This window comes from Paramormyrops kingsleyae, chromosome 3 (assembly GCF_048594095.1).
Source record: "Paramormyrops kingsleyae isolate MSU_618 chromosome 3, PKINGS_0.4, whole genome shotgun sequence".
NCBI lineage: Eukaryota > Metazoa > Chordata > Actinopteri > Osteoglossiformes > Mormyridae > Paramormyrops > Paramormyrops kingsleyae.
The window spans coordinates 13848098-13868092 of record NC_132799.1 but is presented as its reverse complement, the minus strand read 5'-3'; the positions used below and the strand labels follow the sequence as shown (position 1 = coordinate 13868092).

At 46.6% G+C, this 19995-nt stretch overlaps 1 protein-coding gene across 4 annotated transcripts; it reads left to right on the top strand.

The window, feature by feature from the left end:
• Positions 1 to 212: 212 nt before the first annotated feature.
• lhcgr (luteinizing hormone/choriogonadotropin receptor) lies at positions 213 to 15426 on the top strand. 4 transcript variants are annotated; one of them, XM_023822466.2, is made up of 11 exons: positions 213 to 614; positions 4244 to 4315; positions 9653 to 9727; positions 10272 to 10346; positions 10933 to 11007; positions 11275 to 11352; positions 11445 to 11513; positions 11625 to 11699; positions 12011 to 12196; positions 12449 to 12514; positions 13371 to 15426. In XM_023822466.2, exons 1-11 carry the CDS (start codon positions 442 to 444, stop codon positions 14569 to 14571), a joined length of 2145 nt encoding a protein of 714 aa, XP_023678234.2. In that variant the 5' UTR covers positions 213 to 441; the 3' UTR covers positions 14572 to 15426. The 4 variants fall into 4 exon arrangements, with proteins under 4 accessions (XP_023678234.2, XP_023678232.2, XP_023678233.2 ...); XM_023822464.2 differs by having other exon boundaries at positions 11445 to 11699; XM_023822465.2 differs by lacking the exon at positions 4244 to 4315 and having other exon boundaries at positions 11445 to 11699.
• The last annotated feature ends 4569 nt before the right edge of the window (positions 15427 to 19995 follow it).

Below are 19995 nucleotides of genomic sequence, written 5' to 3'. Positions count from 1 at the left end.
AAGAATTAATGCACACTTAGAAAGATTGGGCGAGGTTATTATACCGTGAGCATTCGTGAGCAGCAGGTACGATTTAAAAGACAGTAAAGTGGGCCCGTACGCGTACCATAGCCGAACTCTGTTATGTCGTGACGTATGAATAATTATTTTTTATACCTGCTGTTCCTAGCGAGCATCTGCCTTCTACAGTAGAGAACGTCGATAGCTGTCACTGTATTGTCTAGGATGGTTTCACCAACGCATAAAAGTTTACATAAAAATAGACCAAATCTGAGGACGTGCATTTATTAATTGTGGCATATTAATAATGACAGAGAGGTAGAGATGAAAACTCTAATTCGTTTTCGACATTGAACCGCCTCCCCCAACGCTGTCTTCTGACAATTAATATCTGAGTAGAGTAAACGGCGATTTTGCGCGGAAGAGTCGCAGAACACAGCGATGCGGATATTGCTTTTTCTTCTCATTTTCTCTGCATTTTTTAAATATGATTTTTGCTACTCCGCTTCAAACTTCGCGTGTCCGGGGATCTGTCATTGCTCCACTGAAGCGATCAAATGCAACAATATCATAGAACGGTCCCTTCCAGCCCAAAAAGATGCGCAAGTGAGACTGTAAGTGACAATCTTTCTTACTCTTGGCCACGGGCATTGGACCGCACAGTAGGATTCACGTTTAGAATTATGTTTGTTAATACATTTTGAAACCATCTCGATTAAATGTTTCTCCAAAACTAGAACTAAGTTTCAGACAAGCAGTTACACACGTGGCGATGTATGTACGATCTTAATGAGATCCGATAGTGTCCAGTAGTGTTCTGCTTACACGAGTACACTTGCTCTTAACCAGTATTCCTAAATTATCGCATATATTATAATTATTTCTGCTATTTCAGCACAGAGAGTCAAGAAAAGAAATAGTTGCACATTAGTTATATTTATCTTAACAAAAATTTTCGACTATGTACAATCCCAAAATTTCCGATGAAATGATGAAGTAACTGACAATTAGATTAAATTTGATAAGTATGAAATCTTGTATCTTTTAATTGTTTAATAAGAAGAAATATATGACAATATACTGGTTTAAGAATATTGACATTTTAAGAGTTTTCCTGATTCAGGTCAGGCAGCAAAGTGGTGAAATCACTTCAGTACAGTCCGTTTATGTATTTTACCTAACATGAAGTACCATAATCGTCCGCTTTCAATCCAGAGAAAGATGTAGTGTATTAAATTTTGTATTGCTAAGCAGACAGTTCGTTTTCTGGTGACGTGACTCATTCTTGCCAGTATGAAAGCCAGAGGACTAATCTAATTAAATTACGTCACTGCACTTTATCATTATACCTACAAGACGTCAATTATACAATTATCAGAGTTATAGTTGAGACACATAACAAAATTGTTATGCCTTCGCCAAGTACAGGGTAACACTGGCAGCATTAATTCAATACCCTGGGTATTTATGTGCAGCAGAATCCAAATAAACAGTCAATTTTTAAGCAATAGTTTAAGCAAAAGTTTCGCTGTGCTCTGTGCATGTTTTAAAGGTATATTGCAATAGGATTTAAGAGAGGCTTATTAAAATTATGCAGCAGAGAATTATGTTTAGATCAGAATCAGAGGATTTAGCATAAGACATTAAAAGTTTGATCTTCAGTCTTCAAAAGAATAATGGTGACTTCTGGCAGAGTATGGATGCTCCTTTGGAAATGGGAAATGACTGGAGAAGCAGTCAGCCAATCCGCAGCAGGACCAGCAGAGTGTGTAGTGACAGATTTACACAGTTGAGCGTAGTGTAGCATGACAACAAAGGGTAATAAGAAAGAAGCAGATTGTGTCCATTTGCTTTCTCTAATACAGACAGATCCAGCCTGTAACTCAGATTTTGCACTGACTGCTAAGTGGTGGTCATCAAATACTCTTTACTTATACACAATATTTACAGAAGACTTGTTATTGAGAGGGAATTTTATAAACCGTACAGTGAAAAATGTCACTGGATACAAGTCATTCACTTTGACATCATTTAACCATTCAGTGAATGTAACATCAGAACGGCACTGTTAAACATGATCTATGGCTATAAAGTTTACCATTCTTTGTCATGGTTGAAAAGTTAGAGGGCATTAATCATCAGACTTTCAGGGATATTTCTGGTGTGGCTAGGTAAGACTCCATCCATTCATCCATTTTCTGTACCCTCTTGTCCTATTCTGGGTTGCGGGGGGTTTGGAGCCTATCATGGAGTCTACGAGCATAAGGCAGGGAACAACTCAGTGTTACCTATGGAATAAAGTCCGATTTACACTGGAGAGGACTCTGGAGTACTCGGAGGAAACCCCACAACAACACGGGGAGAACATGCAAACTCCACACATGGAGCCAGGGCAGAGAGGCATGAGGCAACAGTGTGAACCACTGCGCTACTGTGCCTCGCTTGGTAAGTCTCAGCAATGGGAAAACGAACATCTAAATCTGAGCCGTGTGGAACTCCCACTGACAGACAATGAAGAACGGTCTCGCTGAAACCTAGGAGGGCCAGAAGAAAAGACCCAAAGTCAGAGCATTGTCTTAAACAGGTCACGAGATCATAGCCGATGTAAAGGAGGCAACCATTGTGGAGAGAGCCACATCGGTTACTTAGACAACGGCCGGGCTAGTGGAGGATCTGAGTTGCAAGAAGCGCTGGGTACAGGACTGATTTAATGGACATATTGTGAAAAAGAAAATTATTCAATTATGTCGGCAGTACCCTCCGGAGTTTTCAAAAGGAAAAGCAGCAGTGACTGCAGAAAGTATTCCAGAATTACTCAGTGGTCAACTATTATTTTCTGGGGAGGGAGGTTATATGAGTCTTTTAAAGTGTTTGAGGAAGCATCAAGAGTTGAAAACCAAGGATATGTAGGGAAGAAGTCAGACGTCATCAGTTAGATGGCCGTTAGCTATCATATCTATTATTGGTTTAAGGGTTATTCCCAGCCTTACGCCTCTCCTTTAGAGGATAGGCTCCAGACCACCGTGAACCTGCACAGGACAAGGGGGTATGGAACATGAATGAATGAATGGTATAGTAAGAAGAATCAGCACCAAATTGCTGACATTGACAGTGATGCACAACATTAGAGGTAATGTGAGAAAGTCTTAGCAATGTGCCGTCATCCATGTTTGTCACTGAAGAAATTCACTAAATCTCTTTAGATATAAATAATGCATCTATATGTATGGGGACATGCTGGCTAAAGTGATAGGACCAAGGTTTCTTAGAGTGTGGGACGATTAAAAGACACAAGTTGAGTTGCTTCCTTTTCAAGGTTGACTGCGTTCAGGGCCCTTCTGTGTGAGAGCCTCGTGCAGCGACGGGTCATCTCTGTGCAGATGGGGGAGCTGAGGAGATCTGTGGAGAGATGGTACCCGAAGAACTGAATGGAAAACCGATGGGGATCTAAAATTACCATTTAAATATCATTAAAGGTGTTGTTTTGTTTAATAGCAACAAATCAAGATAATAAATAAAGATAAAATGTCATCTAGGCTTGTTTTTTCATACAGGACTAGAATTTGTTTTTTCGGCTGACAGTTAGCTAGATTATGTCCTCCTCTCATGACAGGGTAAGCTGTGCATTAAGATAAAAGTCATTTCCGTTCTGGAAATGATAATTTCTGTCATGTCCCTAATATGTTTCTATTTCACTAAAAAGTCCATGTGACCATTTTGCTTACAGGGGGGCCTTCATTAGTGGTAGGACCATATTCTTAGCTGATATTTGATACTTTATTAGATTGAAATAATACTCAAGAGCTTATTGGGCAAGGAACGCAGGAGGTATGAAACATTTTCTATTTGATGATAAAAAGCACACAATAATTGAAATGTGCAAAGAAAATGTGATACAGAAAATAATCCTTTCACATAATTGCATTTGGTACAAAAATAAACAACTTTTAGCAGTAGTCTATGAGTCTACGGTAGCCCTGAAGTGTCAAACACAACCAATTAAGAAAATGCAAGAACAGTGAAAGAAATGCTTCGGCTGTGATCCCTAATGTTGAGTTCAAACTGACCTTATGATGCCTTAACATAATAGATAATGTAGCTCGATTGTGACAAATTCTGATAATCAATGTGACACTGCAAACGCATGTACGTTTGCAATTAGGCTTGTCATGATGAGACAGGTGGCCTGAATGAATGTGCTTCTACAGGATGCATCTCACCTGCTCTGCTGATGCTTTTACAGGACTCTCACTCACCTGCCCCTGAGCAGAATCCCCAGTTACACCTTTGATGGGCTAAGCAGAGTCCTTGGAATGTGAGTCCCTCCCTGTCACTATTAATTTTATACTTTTCTTTTAAGGTCTTGAGGAAATTCAAGATTTAAGTAAATATATATATATATGCCAGAGTGATGTACAAATGCAGATACAACGAAACACAGTAGTTGTAGCACAAAGGGCTAGATATGTGGATTTTATGTACTAGGGTCCTCAAATAGGTCTTAGAGGGAACGTTTGCCTTAATGGACTAGTATCCCAACCATGGTGTTCTCTGCCATTTTCCTTGTACTTCCCTAGAGCGGTTCTAGGCTCACCATGACCCTGCTCCAGATTAGCCAATAGCGGAGCCAGAAATCATTGTGTGGGTGTTCCGGCAGAAAGTCAGATGGGCCAGACCCATAACAATTCACTAGGTGACAAAATCACATTACAGACTCAACTTCATATTTTTTATCAGCTTTTAAATGACCCGTGGCATTATGAAGACCAAATGAAAAAAGAGAAAGAAAAATGTATTTGCCTCTCACCACCACATTTCCTGTGATTGCTCTAACCACGCACACACATACCCGTCAGACCCAATAGTTTTATCTTACTGCATCGCTCGCTGTGAATGCTGAATGGGTGGGCCTGAGTCACATCTGGGTGGGCCAAAGACCACCCCGGCCCACCCCAGCCATCGCGGTAGAGATAAGATATGGAAAATGGCTGGAAATGCTATATATTTAGAATGTTTTTTTGGATTTTCATAAAATATCCTTGGAAAATAGGGCTGCTATGCCCTTTAATTTCTAATTTAAACTACACCTGTGGTATCAATTTTTGCATTCCACGATCATTTTACTGTAACACTTTCTACAGATTATAATCAGTACATTCATGTTAGTGAAATTTCAACATTACACTGACAGATTCTGGAGAGGGACTGTTGGTAAAACTGGGCTGTCCAAAGCAGTGAAGCCCACACTAGTCCATCTATCCACAGGTCTTCTGCCATCTGGTACCTGAAGTCCTGGGACAACACATTGCAGGAAATGCAAGATAGATTCAAGTGCTTGGAAAGCTAGAAACAGGGACCATCCATCCATTTTCCATCCATTATGGGGACAAAGAGCACAAGGGCACAATGCAGGGAATAACCCAGGACAAAGACCCAATCCATCACAGAGCACACGCACACACATTATTGGACAATTTGGCAACTCCAGTTCACCTTAGCATGTTTTTAGACTGTGGGAGGGAAAGTATCCAGAAGAAACCCCACAATGACACAAGAAGAACATGCAAACTCAACACCATGAAGCTACGGCAGAGACTCAAACTCAGGTCCCAGAGATATGAGGCAACAGAGCTGACTACTGGACCAACGTGCCACCCCAGTAACAGGAACCAGGACCCAGGAAATTGTGTCAAAACACGATGACCACAGACCGAAAAACAGGATGCTAATTGGCTGGCACATCAGCTGCTCAGCTTTGGCTAGTGATGACCATGAACTCAGGTACAAGATGATACTAAACAGGACTAAGAAACTTGACAAGATGCCAGCCATCCAGAATCACAGCTGGTGACGATGCTGGCAGCCCTGACCGAAACCCACTGGCAAGAGCTGAACCTGGCCTCATGTGCTTTTCTCTGAAACAGTTCTGAGCCCGACACTCAAAGAACAATGACTGGAAGCAAGCAATCCACTGCACAACTACCACAGGCTTAGAGCAGGATCCCGGACCAGGGACCAGGAGAGGTGTGAGAGATCCCCCCTCCGCACATCTCTCACAATCCAAACAAAAGCCCAAGACCCAGCCAGTGACCTGAGAACAGAACCTTTCAGTTCTGAGACTAAATTAAAGCCAGCAGACCTACCAAGGGGCTACGCCAAAGAGTGGATGACCATGATACATGAAATTATACAATGTGACATAAACAACTTTTATCTGACATTCAAATTACACACCCACGTATTTATGCCTGTAGACAACACAGATGCAAACATTAAATGACCTTCATTAACAAAATAAGAGTTTTAATCATTATAAGCACTACAAATTATTATAAACAAGGCCACTATGCAACAAAATGTTTATTACACATAGAGATATGTAGGCCCCACCATGAACAGCCACCCTAACATGGTGGCGGAATTTGTACGTCCCTATGATCCTAAGGACACTGGGGCAGTTGTACCCGTAGAGTCTTCCCTGGCAAGGTTTAGGTGAGAAACCAGACTAAAGGCAATTAAAATACTCCTTATGGAGCACAACAAGAAGGAACCAGAAACCTCACTTAGAAATGGGACACTCAGGCCCCGCCCTGTTGCCAGGCCTGGGGGGGAACTCTTAGGCGAGTATCTGGTAGACGGGCCTTCACCCATGAGCCTGCATGAGCCATGTGGCATTCTCCTGGGGGCCCAGCACCTGCAGGGGGAGCCGTGAGGGTCTGGTGCATTGTGAATTGGGTAGCAGTTGAAGGCAGAGGCCTTGCTGGACAGATCCTCAGTTACCAAAACTGACTTTAGGGACATGGTATTTATCCTTTCTGATAGGAAAGGAGCCTGAGCTAGTGTGGGAGATAGAGAGATACCATGTACAGTAGATATAGTTCAGCTCACCTCAACACACACGGGCTTTGGAACCAAACTCCATTCCACTCAGGAGTTGCCCCACGTGAGAGGCGTGAGTTACTCATAGTCCCCCAATTTGCTTGTATGTTAGAGTTCACCCCGGTGAACTCAAGGGTCGTCTCCCTTTGACTCCAACTGCTGTCTGTGCTTATGCACCAAACACCAGTTTAGAGTATACAGGCTTCTTGGAGACCTTGGATGGCCCCCCTCTGGGGGACTTTAATGCTCATGTGGGTAACGACAGCAAAATCTGGAAGGTTGTGATTAGGAGGAACAGTGTGCCTCATCTGAACCCGAGTAGTGCTCTGTTGTTGGACTTCTGTGCTAACCACAGTTTGTCCATAAGGAACTCCACGTTCGAGCGTAAGAGCTTTCATACGTGCACTTGGCACCTGAGCACTATAGGGCGTAGATCAATGATCGATTTTATAATAATATCATCAGATCTGTGACCGTATGTCTTAGACACTTGGGTGAAAAGAGGAGCTGAGGACTTGCCCATTACTAGAGCACTGAATTAGTCAAAAATGAGTGAAACGACACTTCAGTGGCAAGAACCCAGGGGTGGATGGGATTTTCCCTGTATTCTTCACCCTTACAAGAACACTGGGGGGTTGATAGGAGTTTACCCAACCAGTTTATTTTGTGGACTTGGAAAAAGCAAATGACCGTGTCCCTCAGGGGGTCCTGTGGGGGGTGCATCAGGAGCATGTTGTGCCGGGGCTGCTGCTACGGACCATTAGGTCCCTGTATAACTGAGGCGAGAGTTTGGCTTGCAATGATGGCAGTATGACAGAATTATTCTCGGTGGGTGCTGGACTCCGCCAGGGCTGCCCTTTGTCATCAGTTCTTTTCATAATTTTATGGAATTTCGAGACACAGTAAAGAGCCGGAGCTAGTCGGGTTCAGTGACCTTAGGATTGCATATTTGCTTTTTGTTTGGTCCCATTGGCTTCATCGAGCTGTGACCTCCAGCACACACTGGAGCAGTTTGCAGGCGAGTTTGAAGGGGCCAGGATAAGGATCAGCCCCTCCAAGTCTGAGGCCATGGTCTGAACTGTAAAAGGGTAGATTGCCCCCTCCAGGTTGCGGAGGAGTTACTGCCTGAAGCGGAGTTCAAGTATCTCAGGGTCTTGTTCACGAGTGAGGGAAGAATGGGATGGGAGATTGACAGGCTGATCGGTGTGGACTCAGAATGAGCTGAGCTGAAAGGCCACGAGCTCCAGGTAGTGGCCAAAAGAATGAAATTGTGGATACAAATGGCAGAAATTAAGGTGTGTGGGCTCAGCCTTAGAGACATCTGAGAAGGACTTAAAGTAGAGTCACTGCTCCTCTGCATCGAAAGGAGCCAGCTATGGTGGTTTGGACATCTGTCTAGGATGCCATGCCTCCTGGACGTCTCCCACGGGGCATGTCCCACTAGGAGGAGACCCCAGAGCAGACCCAGGACACGCTGGAGAGGTTATATCTCTTGGGTAGCCTGGGAGGGCTTTGGTCCTCCCCTGGAGGAGCTGGAGGAGGTGCCTGGGGAGAGGGAGGTCTGGGCATCTCTACTCAGACTGCGGCCCCTGCAACCCAGACCCAGATAAGTGGTGGAAAATGGATGGATGGATGGAGATATGTATGGATTTTTCTTATTTTGCCGCTAATTAAAAATTTATGGTTTTGTTCCATTTATGATTTATTGATTTCACAATAAAGAATGTAAGATTTCATCAAGTCCTTTTTATTGTTTTATTTTTGATTGGACATTGATGAGACATTGTTGTAAGGTACAGTATATCTTTTTTTGACAGATTATACAAATTATGTAATTCTTTTAGAGCTGTAATGGTATACAAAATTCACAATTCAGTACAAACCTTGGGTTGATGGTTCTGCGCAATTTTAGCACAGCAGGAAAAACAGAATTTGTCTTGAAATTATTTATCATTAAAACTGCAAACACCAACAGTTAGGACCATTGTAAACCAAAGACAACAAGTGTATCAATGAGTTTGAAGAACAAAACCTCAGAGAAGTATCTTTGCATATTATAAAAATAAATAAAAATTTAAAAGAAGACTACATCATAACAATAATGATCTAAATCCCATCTAAAATCCCTGTTTTCTATTATCAGTTATGGTTGCATAGCGACAAACAATAGCTGTATTTATTTTTCTTGACTGGTCTGAATATCCTACCAAAGAGCCTTAAATACCATGGGGAGACTAACTTACAAAGGCTGATTCTGCTTTTCTCTGGTCATACACACACTCAGATGATGTCGTCTCCATTGACGTAGCATGTTAGATGGTGTTTCAGGCGAAATACCAGTATAACAGAATCGACAGTTAGTTCTGATCTTATCAGCTACTCTCTCTCCAGTGCTTGGGTACTTTACTGGGAATCCAAAATGTTCCCAAACTGCTGACTATGAGTTACTGTAACCAGCATTAGTCATAATCAAATCAAAGCCATAATTAGCAGAATGTTATTCATGTTGAACATCTACTATTCTCCAAATTAGCATTGTATGAGGAATATACAAAATAATATATAATATAATCAAATTTGTGCATTAAACGATATGTAAATAAATATGTTCTATTCTATTTGAGCAATAGTGTATGATAAACAGTTCATTCATTGTGCCATTCTGTCCTAAAGAGTAAACTAGATCTGCTTCAAAGCAGGTGAGGGTTGTAATTTGTAGGTGTGAGTCTGCCCTACTTATTGTGAACTGCCTTTTTGTCCCATGTGACCCCAGTGAAATCACCCAGAGTGACTCCCTGAGGACCATAGAGCCCATGGCGTTCCACAATCTTTTTAACCTCTCAGAAATGTGAGTGTCATTCGGGCACGAATGCTGTTTGCTGAAATGGTCTGTACTCTGGGCCTTCAGAAGGTAAAACTGCATATTTGTTTCTTAACCCTGGTTATCAGGAGAAGGAGTAGTGGAAGGGCAAGGGAAGATTAACAAAGACGTCAAGTATTAGAAGAGCCAGTCCAGATTCCACATGCTTCAGAAACAGAGATAATACAGTTATACGTGGCATTAAGGTTTAACATCAGCTAATTTTATATATGAGAAAACTTAGCCTGTTGTAATCCTTCTTTCCTTTGTGTATGTTACGAACATGACAGAATATTGAAAGAGCCCCTTACATTCAGAGGTGGATAGTTCAGGTCCAGTAAAGATAGTAAGTAGAAAGTAAAAATCCAGACCAAGATTTTGTTTCAACCAACGAGTCGAGCATAAACATTCACACTCACAGAGTACTCAGCTGCTTGGTTGAAACAAAATCTTGGTCTGGATTTTCACTTACTTTCTGGAACTGAACTATCCACCTCTGCCTATATTTAGTTCATTTGTTTTTTCTTTTCAGATTGATTCAGAACACAAAGAGCTTGAAACGCATCAGCCAAAGTGCATTCAACAACCTCCCCAAGTTACGATATCTGTGAGACTCAACATCTTACAATGCATGTTTATGTATTTGTGTCCAACGTGGCAAATCAAAAGTTTAAGTGCAAGTTCTTAAACAGATGAACTGTCTTGTTTGTTACATCTAAAGAGTCACGTTCTGGAATGTTTGCACATAGATATACAGTTTGTGATACTACTTCACAATAAGGCTCCCTTTTGCCACTTGTAAATGGTAGTAACTTATTAAGAAAAAGTTATAACGTGTTATAACACGTTTAAAAGTGTCTTTTGATCATTTACAAAGTGTTACAACCTAATTAATAATCAGATTATAAATCATTCATAAGCCCTTTATATGGGCAGCCTTATTGTAAAGTGACACCCAGTATGTTAATATATACTGACTGTATTATATGCATTTTAGAGTTTTTAATGTCAATATCAGTTAATTAAATTAATAAAAGTACTTTCTATCAGTAAAAGTGTTTTAATCATATGTTATTGTTGCTGCCATTTAGTCTTATAGACTTAACTTGATTGCTCTGGTTTTTTAAATCAGAGACTAATGCTCAGTGAGATTAAGTCTCTTATTTTGTAGTAATCGGTTTGGTTTTCAACAGAAGCATTTCCAACACTGGAATATCTCTGTTCCCCGACATGTCATCCGTCTCTTCTCTCGAATCCAGTTTCATCCTGTAAGTCGGTCTGTTTGTTTCTGTGGAGCTGTTTCCCTTCAGTGTCTCACCCTGAATTTGACAGCTGCTGTAATATTGTGCACTGCCCTGAGATATCCTCACAAAGGAAAAATAAACCCCCCACTTCTGAACTAAACTTAAAAATATTAATCCAAGGTGCCATTAACACAGAGACTTTCAATCTTTGATGTGCTACTAGATATGATTCTATTGAGAAAAAACCTGCCAGAATTTTAACATGATCCAAAATATGTTACTTCTCCTTAGCGAAATCTGTGACAACCTCCATCTCGAGTCAATACCACCAAATGCTTTTCTTGGACTAGCAACTGAACACACCACTATGTAAGTTTGCCCATCTTATCGGGCAAGTCCTTGGTGAAGCCTTTTTAAATAAGTGTTTCATTCAAAGTTGTAACTCTTCACTTTTATTTCAGGAACCTATATAGAAATGGCTTCAAGGAGATAATGGACTATGCCTTCAATGGAACCAGGATCAATAAGCTGTATTTACATGTTTCTTTTTATAATACACACGTTAATATTTTAAAGGCACATGTGGCTAGAAGAGAATTTCCTTCAGGATTTCTGGAGGTAACGCCATTTGTTATTCCCAGGGTCCTGAGAAACAACAAGAATCTGAGAATAATTCACAAAAATGCCTTCAAAGGAGCGGTCGGCCCAGGTGTATTGTAAGTACAGTCAGCAGGTGGCGTAATGGTTAACGGGATTGATTTTAACCTGAAGTTTAAGAAAGATTATAGGTTGTGCAGTAAAATGCGCCAGTGAAAATACTGAGTTATATAAATGAGAGGAACTTTTATATTAAACCCTCACTTGGTTTGCGGTTTCATGGGAGCTTTTAGGTTGTTGTGGGATATGCAGACAGTTTTCCGTCTCTCTTTGATCTGCAGACGTGCAGCACGTGCGCCTGTCCTGTGATGCAACAGGACTCCCTGCCTTACCAAAGCACCAATGCCAGTTCTTTTGCGTCATTTTGCAGAGATGTGTCTATGACAGCGTTGGAGAGGCTCCCGTCGCACGGCCTGGAGTCTCTTCAGGTCCTGATGGCCCGTGCAGCCTTTGCCCTGAAGAGCCTCCCCCCACTGGGGGCTCTGCAAAGTCTACAGGAGGCACACCTCACCTACCCCAGCCACTGCTGTGCTCTGATTGGCTGGAATGTGCAAAAGTATGACAGGTTCCATAGTCTGTGCAGTGCGGCTCACAGCCAACTGGGATTTAGATTTCATTTTAATTTTCACTGAAAGAAAAGGCTACCCTATTCCAGCAGATTAATGGATGGATGGTGCTATGTTTTTCAGTTTTCAGTGATTTTAAGCTCGTCTGTCTTGAGTTGTTTTTTTTTTTGGTAGTGAAATTTATCTTTGATAAAGTGCCTTAATTGTAATGCAAATGCATGTTGATTATGCTTCTCTCATAGGAAGTCTTCCTTCTTCGACTTATGGGAAAATGGATCAGCTTACTGTGAAGACCGTATTTCTTCAGAGTAAGCAAAGTGTTTATTTCCCATGGATAACTGTCAAATGGCATCATAACAGGTCCAGAGATTATTTAGCAGACTCTGGAAACCTGTATATTTCGTTAAGGTGGAACAAGACAACGGGTACCATGCAGGGATGGACTGGCATAGCAGGCATTTTCCGGTGGGCCGATGCGGGGGGTATGTGGGGGACCCCCAAACCACGCCCCCTCCCTCACCCTGGTCAGCCAAATTTATATCTTGGTAACCCCATAGTCCAGGGTTGATATTTAATCCCAGTCCAGCCCTGGTACCATAGTGGCTTATTGGGGATCTCTGGGGTCTCACACCTCCAGGGTTGTAGCTTTGATTCTTGGCCTGGCTCGCTTTGTGTGTACATGTGGTTTAGGGGTCCATGATTCCATGATTTACTGGCAATGTTCTGATCCCACCCGCTGTCAATGATTGGCTGCCATAATTTGACTCCATGGGATTGATCAGTACTAATTATGAATTTACCAGTATGTGTTGCATCCCGCGTATCTTTAAATATTGTAAATCAATATGTGTATATGTGTATTTATGTTAATCATGAATGTCTAAATTGTGTGATGTTTACCATGGAATGCGTGTGATTTGTTCGTGTATAATCCCTATGTACTGCTGCTAGTATTAAACCAATAGTGGCTGTTAATAAAGAAACCAACTTTCATTTTAGAAGACCTGTTATCTCCTTTATTAAAATAATTCATCACAATATATTGTTTCGTGCTATTTACGTGGGTAGCCGCATCGAAAATATTCCTGCAGGGTTGTAGAGTTTGTAATGCAACTATGTTGTGAAAGGCACTATATAAAACAATTGATGTATCTGTGGGTTTAGGATTCCAACCACGGTGGCAGACTCCTCCATCACGCTGCCACTGAAGGCCCCCATTGTGTCTGATGTCCTGTCCTCAGAGGACGATTCTCAGGCCTTTGACGACATGGACTTCCAGTACCCCGACTTTGAATTCTGCCAGACCACGAAGGCCATCCTGTGCACCCCAGAGGCAGATGCTTTCAACCCCTGTGAGGACATCGCCGGATTCAAGTTCCTACGGGTGGCTATCTGGTTCATCAACGTTCTGGCCATCATGGGCAACCTGACAGTGCTGCTGGTCCTCCTCACCAGCCGTAGCAAGCTGACCGTGCCTCGCTTCCTCATGTGCCACCTGGCCTTCGCTGACTTCTGCATCGGCGTCTACCTGCTGATGATCGCCGTGGTGGACGCTCGCACCCGTGGCAGCTACAGCCAGCACGCCATCGAGTGGCAGACAGGCCCCGGCTGTGCCGCCGCCGGCTTCCTGTCCATGTTCGGCGGCGAGCTGTCCGTGTATACGCTGATGGTGATCACACTGGAGCGCTGGCACACCATCTCCCACGCCATGCAGCTGGAGCAGCGGCTGGGCTTGGGCAGTGCGGTGCTCATCATGGCAGGTGGCTGGCTCCTTAGCCTAGCAGTGGCACTGTTGCCCCTACTGGGTGTCAGCAGCTACCAGAAGGTAAGCGTGTGTCTACCGATGGAAATCGAGGCCCCCCTATCCCAGGGCTTTGTCATCATGCTCCTCCTCCTCAACGTGGTTGCCTTCCTGGTCATCTGTGCCTGCTACATCCACATCTACCAGACAGTACGCAACCCCGAGTTCGCCAGCAGGAGGGCGGATGCCAAGATCGCCAAGCGCATGGCGGTGCTCATCTTCACGGACTTCACCTGCATGGCTCCCATCTCGTTCTTCGCCATCTCTGCCGCCTTCAAGGTGCCCCTCATCACCGTCACGTACTCCAAGATCCTACTGGTGCTCTTTTACCCCATCAACTCCTGTGCCAATCCCTTCCTGTACGCCATCTTCACCAAAGCCTTCCGCAGGGACATTTTCTTGCTCATGAGCTCGCTAGGATGCTGCGAGGGTAAGGCCAGCCTGTATCGCACCAAAGCGTACTGCTTGGACAACAGTGCCGGCAAGCAGAACAGCAGCACAGCTGCGCTGAAGCAGAACTCGCACAAGATGTGCAATGCCAACGCACCCTTTCCTGAACAATAAAAATCAGGATAACACGACATCACTTTCAAACACCTGGGTTAAAATGACTTTTGGGAAAATGACATATTGATGTATTATAGATCAAGTCTTTTCTCATGCCTCATTTGAAATTTACTTGAGAAACTTACTTTAGAATTATACCTAAATGTCCATTTCATTGTGCAGTGTTCCATTTGAAGGACCTTCGTCGTGGCATTTTACATTGTCCTGTATTGATCTACACACATTTTATATGACTATTCAGGTGTACAGATATTGTACTTCTTTGTAATATACATTGTGTCTGGTCATTCTTTACTAAAATGTTATAAAGTCATTCAGAATTTCTAATTTTGTTTGTCATGCAAAAGATACTTTTTTCTTCTGTGACATGGCAAAGCACTTTTTCAAATACAAACAGGTATAAGGCTTTATGCCATCATTAGTCTATGCTGCATGTATTCACAGGCTACAGGAGTAATTGTGTAAAAGCCTTGTATGTGGCCACTGTCTGCTGAATAGGCTATTAAGTATAAAAAAGACATGGAGTGTTATATTTGAGGATTTGTCTGAGGTCACCCATTCACTCAGGCAGGTAAGAGAAGGATGGGACCCAGACATGTGACTTGAAGTACCCACAAAAAGTCTCAAGAAGACCGAATGTACTGTCTTGGTTGCATGTAGTGGAAAACTGCAGTGGGGGTTGAAGTTTGCTTCTCTCCTGCTCATACTGAAACTGTATAAAAAACGTATAAATTACTCTAGAATATTAATATGTCCGTTTGACTGCAGTGTTCCTTTCAGTTATTTAAATATACTTGTGTAAACATTATAAAGTGTTGTGTACATGACAATTATGAATTATTGAAAAAAAATAAAGGGAATTTTTGAAATTTTATTTATAATGTGCAGTTTCAAGTTTTAATTGTGTCTGAACAGAAAGCAAGAACAGTTACAAAAATAAATCATAAAATCGTATAATGCTTCGCAATGGACTCGCACCCTGTATACGGTGCCCGTAATACTGGAGGAGTGGTTGGTTGGAAGATGCACGGATCTTCATAAAATAACAAAGAGCTCCCTCTGCTGGATGAACAAGATATTTGGCCGTTGGCTGGATTAGAATATAATAGTCGTACTTTATTCATTTCCGTTAGACAGCTGGGTAGTTTTTACATTTCTCATTATCATTCTCCATGAAAGGTACAGAAACGGAACTTGTGGCAATGCCCAGCATAGCTTGGGCTCAAGGACTTTGCTCAAGGACCTAATAGTTATACAATTACAACATCAGCCGAAGAATTCGAAATTACAACCTTCCAGGCACGTGATCACCATGATTATTATTATTAATATACTTTTGGAAGCAAACGTAGAATAACATTTTCTTTGTAATCCACACAGCCCACAGCCAGTTAAGGGGGCTTCAAGCGGCCTCCCTGTAGACTGCCAAAGCTTAACAGAGGTCAGCCCAAAGTGGTGCTGACCAGAGAGGCCAAACATACGATGTTTCCAGTGGAAGGAAACCCAAATTACAGTGATCAGTATGTAGAGAAAAGGCTTCTTGTCACTGCTGAGAAGCCATACGCCAAGAATCTGTGGTGTCCTTACATACCAGGGTAGCAAAACCTTTCCCTCAGTCCAGACCATGGAAATAGGCCTATTCCGGCATTCACCATGCTGATGACAATGCTAATGTTAAATTAATTACACGTAATTACTGTACAGGAATACTTTCAGTACATATCAGCAATAGCCCTTCTGCCATTAGCAATTATGCCTTAGTGGTCAAGAAAGTACTGGACAATGCACTGTGTCCAGGCTTTGCTCAGCGCAAAATTTTGCAAGAGAACTGTGAGAAAACAATGCATTCTTTGTAAAGCGCAGGGTTCACAGTCAGCGATGGTCAGAAGGTGGAGCCCCTCAATCCAGACCCAGGGACTGCGAAGCACAGCAAACTGCTGCAAGCGACGCTGCTAAAGGACATGAGGTGATAAAACTGATGGGGTTTCCGACTCGTTCTTTGTCCTTCGTAATTATCCGCTTAAGCCAGTCACCACTGACTTTGGTCACGGTGGCAGAGAAACTGAGCTCCGCCCACAACCGCGATCCGTCCCGGGGCTTTAAGCAGAATGCGGGAGTCGGTGTGAATGGACGTTCCTGGTTTGCATTCTACAAGGCAAAATGCAAATCTAGGGGCACTATCAGTTTCAGAAAGATATAAATGAGAGAATCAGGCATTGCTGAGACACAGCATTTTGCAGAGCAAAAACTCTCTGATACTTAAACAGGAAACACTCTGATACTCACACATCACACAGTCTTTTATCGTGTGATTTAGTCCATGACCAGGTTGGCTAGTTCAGCTTTATCACCTGAACTACTTGTAATATACTGAGCAACAGGCAAAACAGTTATGTGCAATGACATGTGTCACGCCCCGCTCCGTCCGCTCCCGATGTGTGCCACGCCCACCTCATTACCTTCTGTTTCGCCCTAATTGTTCCCACCTGTAGCTCGTTCTGTTACCTAGTCTTGTGTATTTAGTCCGAGTCTCAGTCTGTATTCCCGAGATCTGTCATCGTTGTATGGTCCGTCGTTGTCTGCACCTGTCCTTTTACCTATAATAAACCCTGCACTGGACCTTTTGGCTTCATTCGCCTGCTTCCGTGCTCGCGTTCCATCCCGAAGCTGACAGAATGACAGATCTCCGCAAGAAAGGATCCCCCCTAGCCGAGGAAGAGTACCTCGGCTTGGTAGACGAGGTCCTATACTGGCTGGCCCAACCCGAGATCCGAGAGGATCCCGCAGCACTCCGGTTAGCTCACCGAAGCCGGGATATCCTGGAGAGGATATCTGTCCCCGGCGACGCGCACCACGCGGACGTGGTGCGCGAAAGCCTCCAGCAGCTTCGGGAGGTAGCGGCTGCAGCCCTGCAAAGGCAGGTGGAGCGGGACAGCGGGCTGATGTACCGCTCACCACCCGCTGATGCGACCCCACTGCTGCCTTCCGGATCCAGAAGGAGAAAGAAGAGGCGAAAGGGAAAGGCTGAAGAAGCCGCCCCAACTCTCTTCTTGGGAGCGTGCTCCCTTCGCCCCGCCTGGGAGGAGGCCTGGGTGATAGGTGGGCCCCAAGACGCGGAGGACCTGCCTGCTTTGGAGACTGGGGATGCCTGGCCAGAGCGCTGTCCTGGGAGAGGGAACAGCGCTGTTAGAGACGCCAGTCCCCGGGTCCCTAAAGCGCGAAAAGGGAGGGCGCATACGCGCTCAGCACCCCTCCTTCCTGCACCGGACCGGTTCGGTCCGGACCTGCCGGCGGTTGATGCCGCCGCTCTGCCCGCGGCACCGCCGGCTGCTGACGTCTCCTCTCTGCCAGCGACGTCGCCTGCTGCAGCTGCCGCCGCTCTGCCTGCGGCACCGCTTGCTGCAGCTTCCGCCGATCAGCCAGCAGCACAACCTCTCCGGTCTGCTGCCTCCGTCGATCCGCCTGCGGCTGCGCTGCCTGCTGCCTCCGCCGATCCGCCCGCGGCTGCGCTGCCTGCTGCCTCCGCCGATCCGCCCGCGGCTGCGCTGCCTGCTGCCGCCGCCGATCTGCCTGCGGCTGCGCTGCCTGCTGCCGCCGCCGATCTGCCTGCGGCTGCGCTACCTGCTGCCGCCGCCGATCCGCCCGCGGCTGCGCTGCCTGCTGCCGCCGCCGATCCGCCCGCGGCTGCGCTGCCTGCTGCCGCCGCCGATCTGCCCGCGGCTGAGCTGCCTACAGCCCCGCCTGCTGCAGCCGCCGCGTTGCCGGCAGCACCGCTCGACCCGCCAGTCCTGCCTGTCTTCCCTGCTGCAGCTGCCGCCGCTCTGCCTGCGGCACCGCCTGTTGCAGCTTCCGCCGCTTCGTCAGCGGCGCCGCCCGTCCTGCCTGTCTACCCTGCTGCAGCTACCGCCGCTCTGCCTGCGGCACCGCCTGTTGCAGCTTCCGCCGCCTTGTCAGCGGCACCTCCTGACCTACCTGACCCGTCTGTCCCATTGGACCCGCTTGCCCTGCCTGGCTTGCCTACAGTCCCGGTGGCTAGCCACGGGGTGACAGCGCCCGCCGAGGCGCCCCCTGCTGGCCGCGTGGAGGCTGCGCCCGCCGAGGCGCCCCCTGCTGGCCGCGTGCCGGTGGCGTCCGCCGAGGCGCCCCCTGCTGGCCGCGTGCTGGTGGCGCCCGCCGGGGTGTCCCTGTCTGGCGCGCCCGGAGTGCGCGCCTTTGGGGGGGGGTTCTGCCCCGCGGCAGCGCCCCCTGCTGGCCGCGGGAGGGCAGCACCTGTCCTGCCGGCATCTGAACTGTTTGTCCTGCCGGCACCTGAACTGCCTGTCCTGCCGGCATCTGACCTACCTGTCCTACCGGCACCTGAACTGCCTCAGGTTGCCGCGGTTACGCCCCCTGCTGCCCGCGTGCTGGTGGCGCGCAATGAAGCGCCCCCTGCGGGCCGCACACCCGAGCCCGATTCACCTGACCTGCTCGTCTCGCCTGTCCAGCCGGCCCAGCCCTGCTCGCCTGTCCAGCCGGCCTTCGTTCCAGTCCTGCCCGCGGCGCCGCCTGAGGCCGCCGTTCCGGTCCTGCCCGTGGCCCCGCCTGAGGCCGCCGCTCTGCCTGCGGCCACACCTGAGGCTCCGGCTGCCCCGCCTGTTGCCTCTTTAGAGGCCAAGACACTTGTTTGTCCAGACCTGACCTCCCTTGAGACTCCCTCGCCCTTACCCCGGCCAGACCAGCACCGCCCAGGACCCCGCCTGTCAGTGTCCCGTAAGGGACGGGGACACAGGCGTCGGGCCTGGGTCCCGCCCGCCATGCCCCCTGGCTCGCCCGTTCGGCCCCTAGCTCTGGCTCGGTGGCTGCCTGCGGGTCCTGCGCCTCGGGGTCGGCGGTCGCCGCCGGGCCCCCCCCTGGTCCCTGGGTGCCGGTCCTCGGTCCCGCCTCCGGCTCCCGGTCGGCCGCCTCCGGGCCCCCCTGCTCCGGCTTGGCGTCGGACGGCGCCTTCGCCGGCTGCGGCTGCGCCTCCGCCTGCCGCGGCTTCCCCCTCCTGCCTGCCTTCCCTGGTGTTCCCTCCTGCTCCCTCCTGGTCCCCTCCGTCACTCCCTCGTCCCGTCCCCTTGGTCCCTGGGTGGTCCCCTCCTGCTCCCTTCTCCCTCTCCCCTGCGGCCCCTCCGGCCGCTGCCCGTCGCCCGCCTGGGCCTTTTCGTGCTCCCCTTGTTCCTCCTCCCTTTCCGTTCGTCCCGCCTGTTTCTCCTTCTGGTCCCTTTGTCCCTCCTTTTGGCACCCCTGGCCCTTTCGTGTCGCCTGTGGGTGTTCCCCCTGTGTCTCCCTTCTGGGTCTGTCTCTCCGCCTTCCCTGTTCTCTGTCAGGTCCTGTCCTTCGTTTCGTCCCTGTTCGTCTTTTGCGTCTCCGTCCTGTTCCCTGGGTTTGGTTGACGTTCTG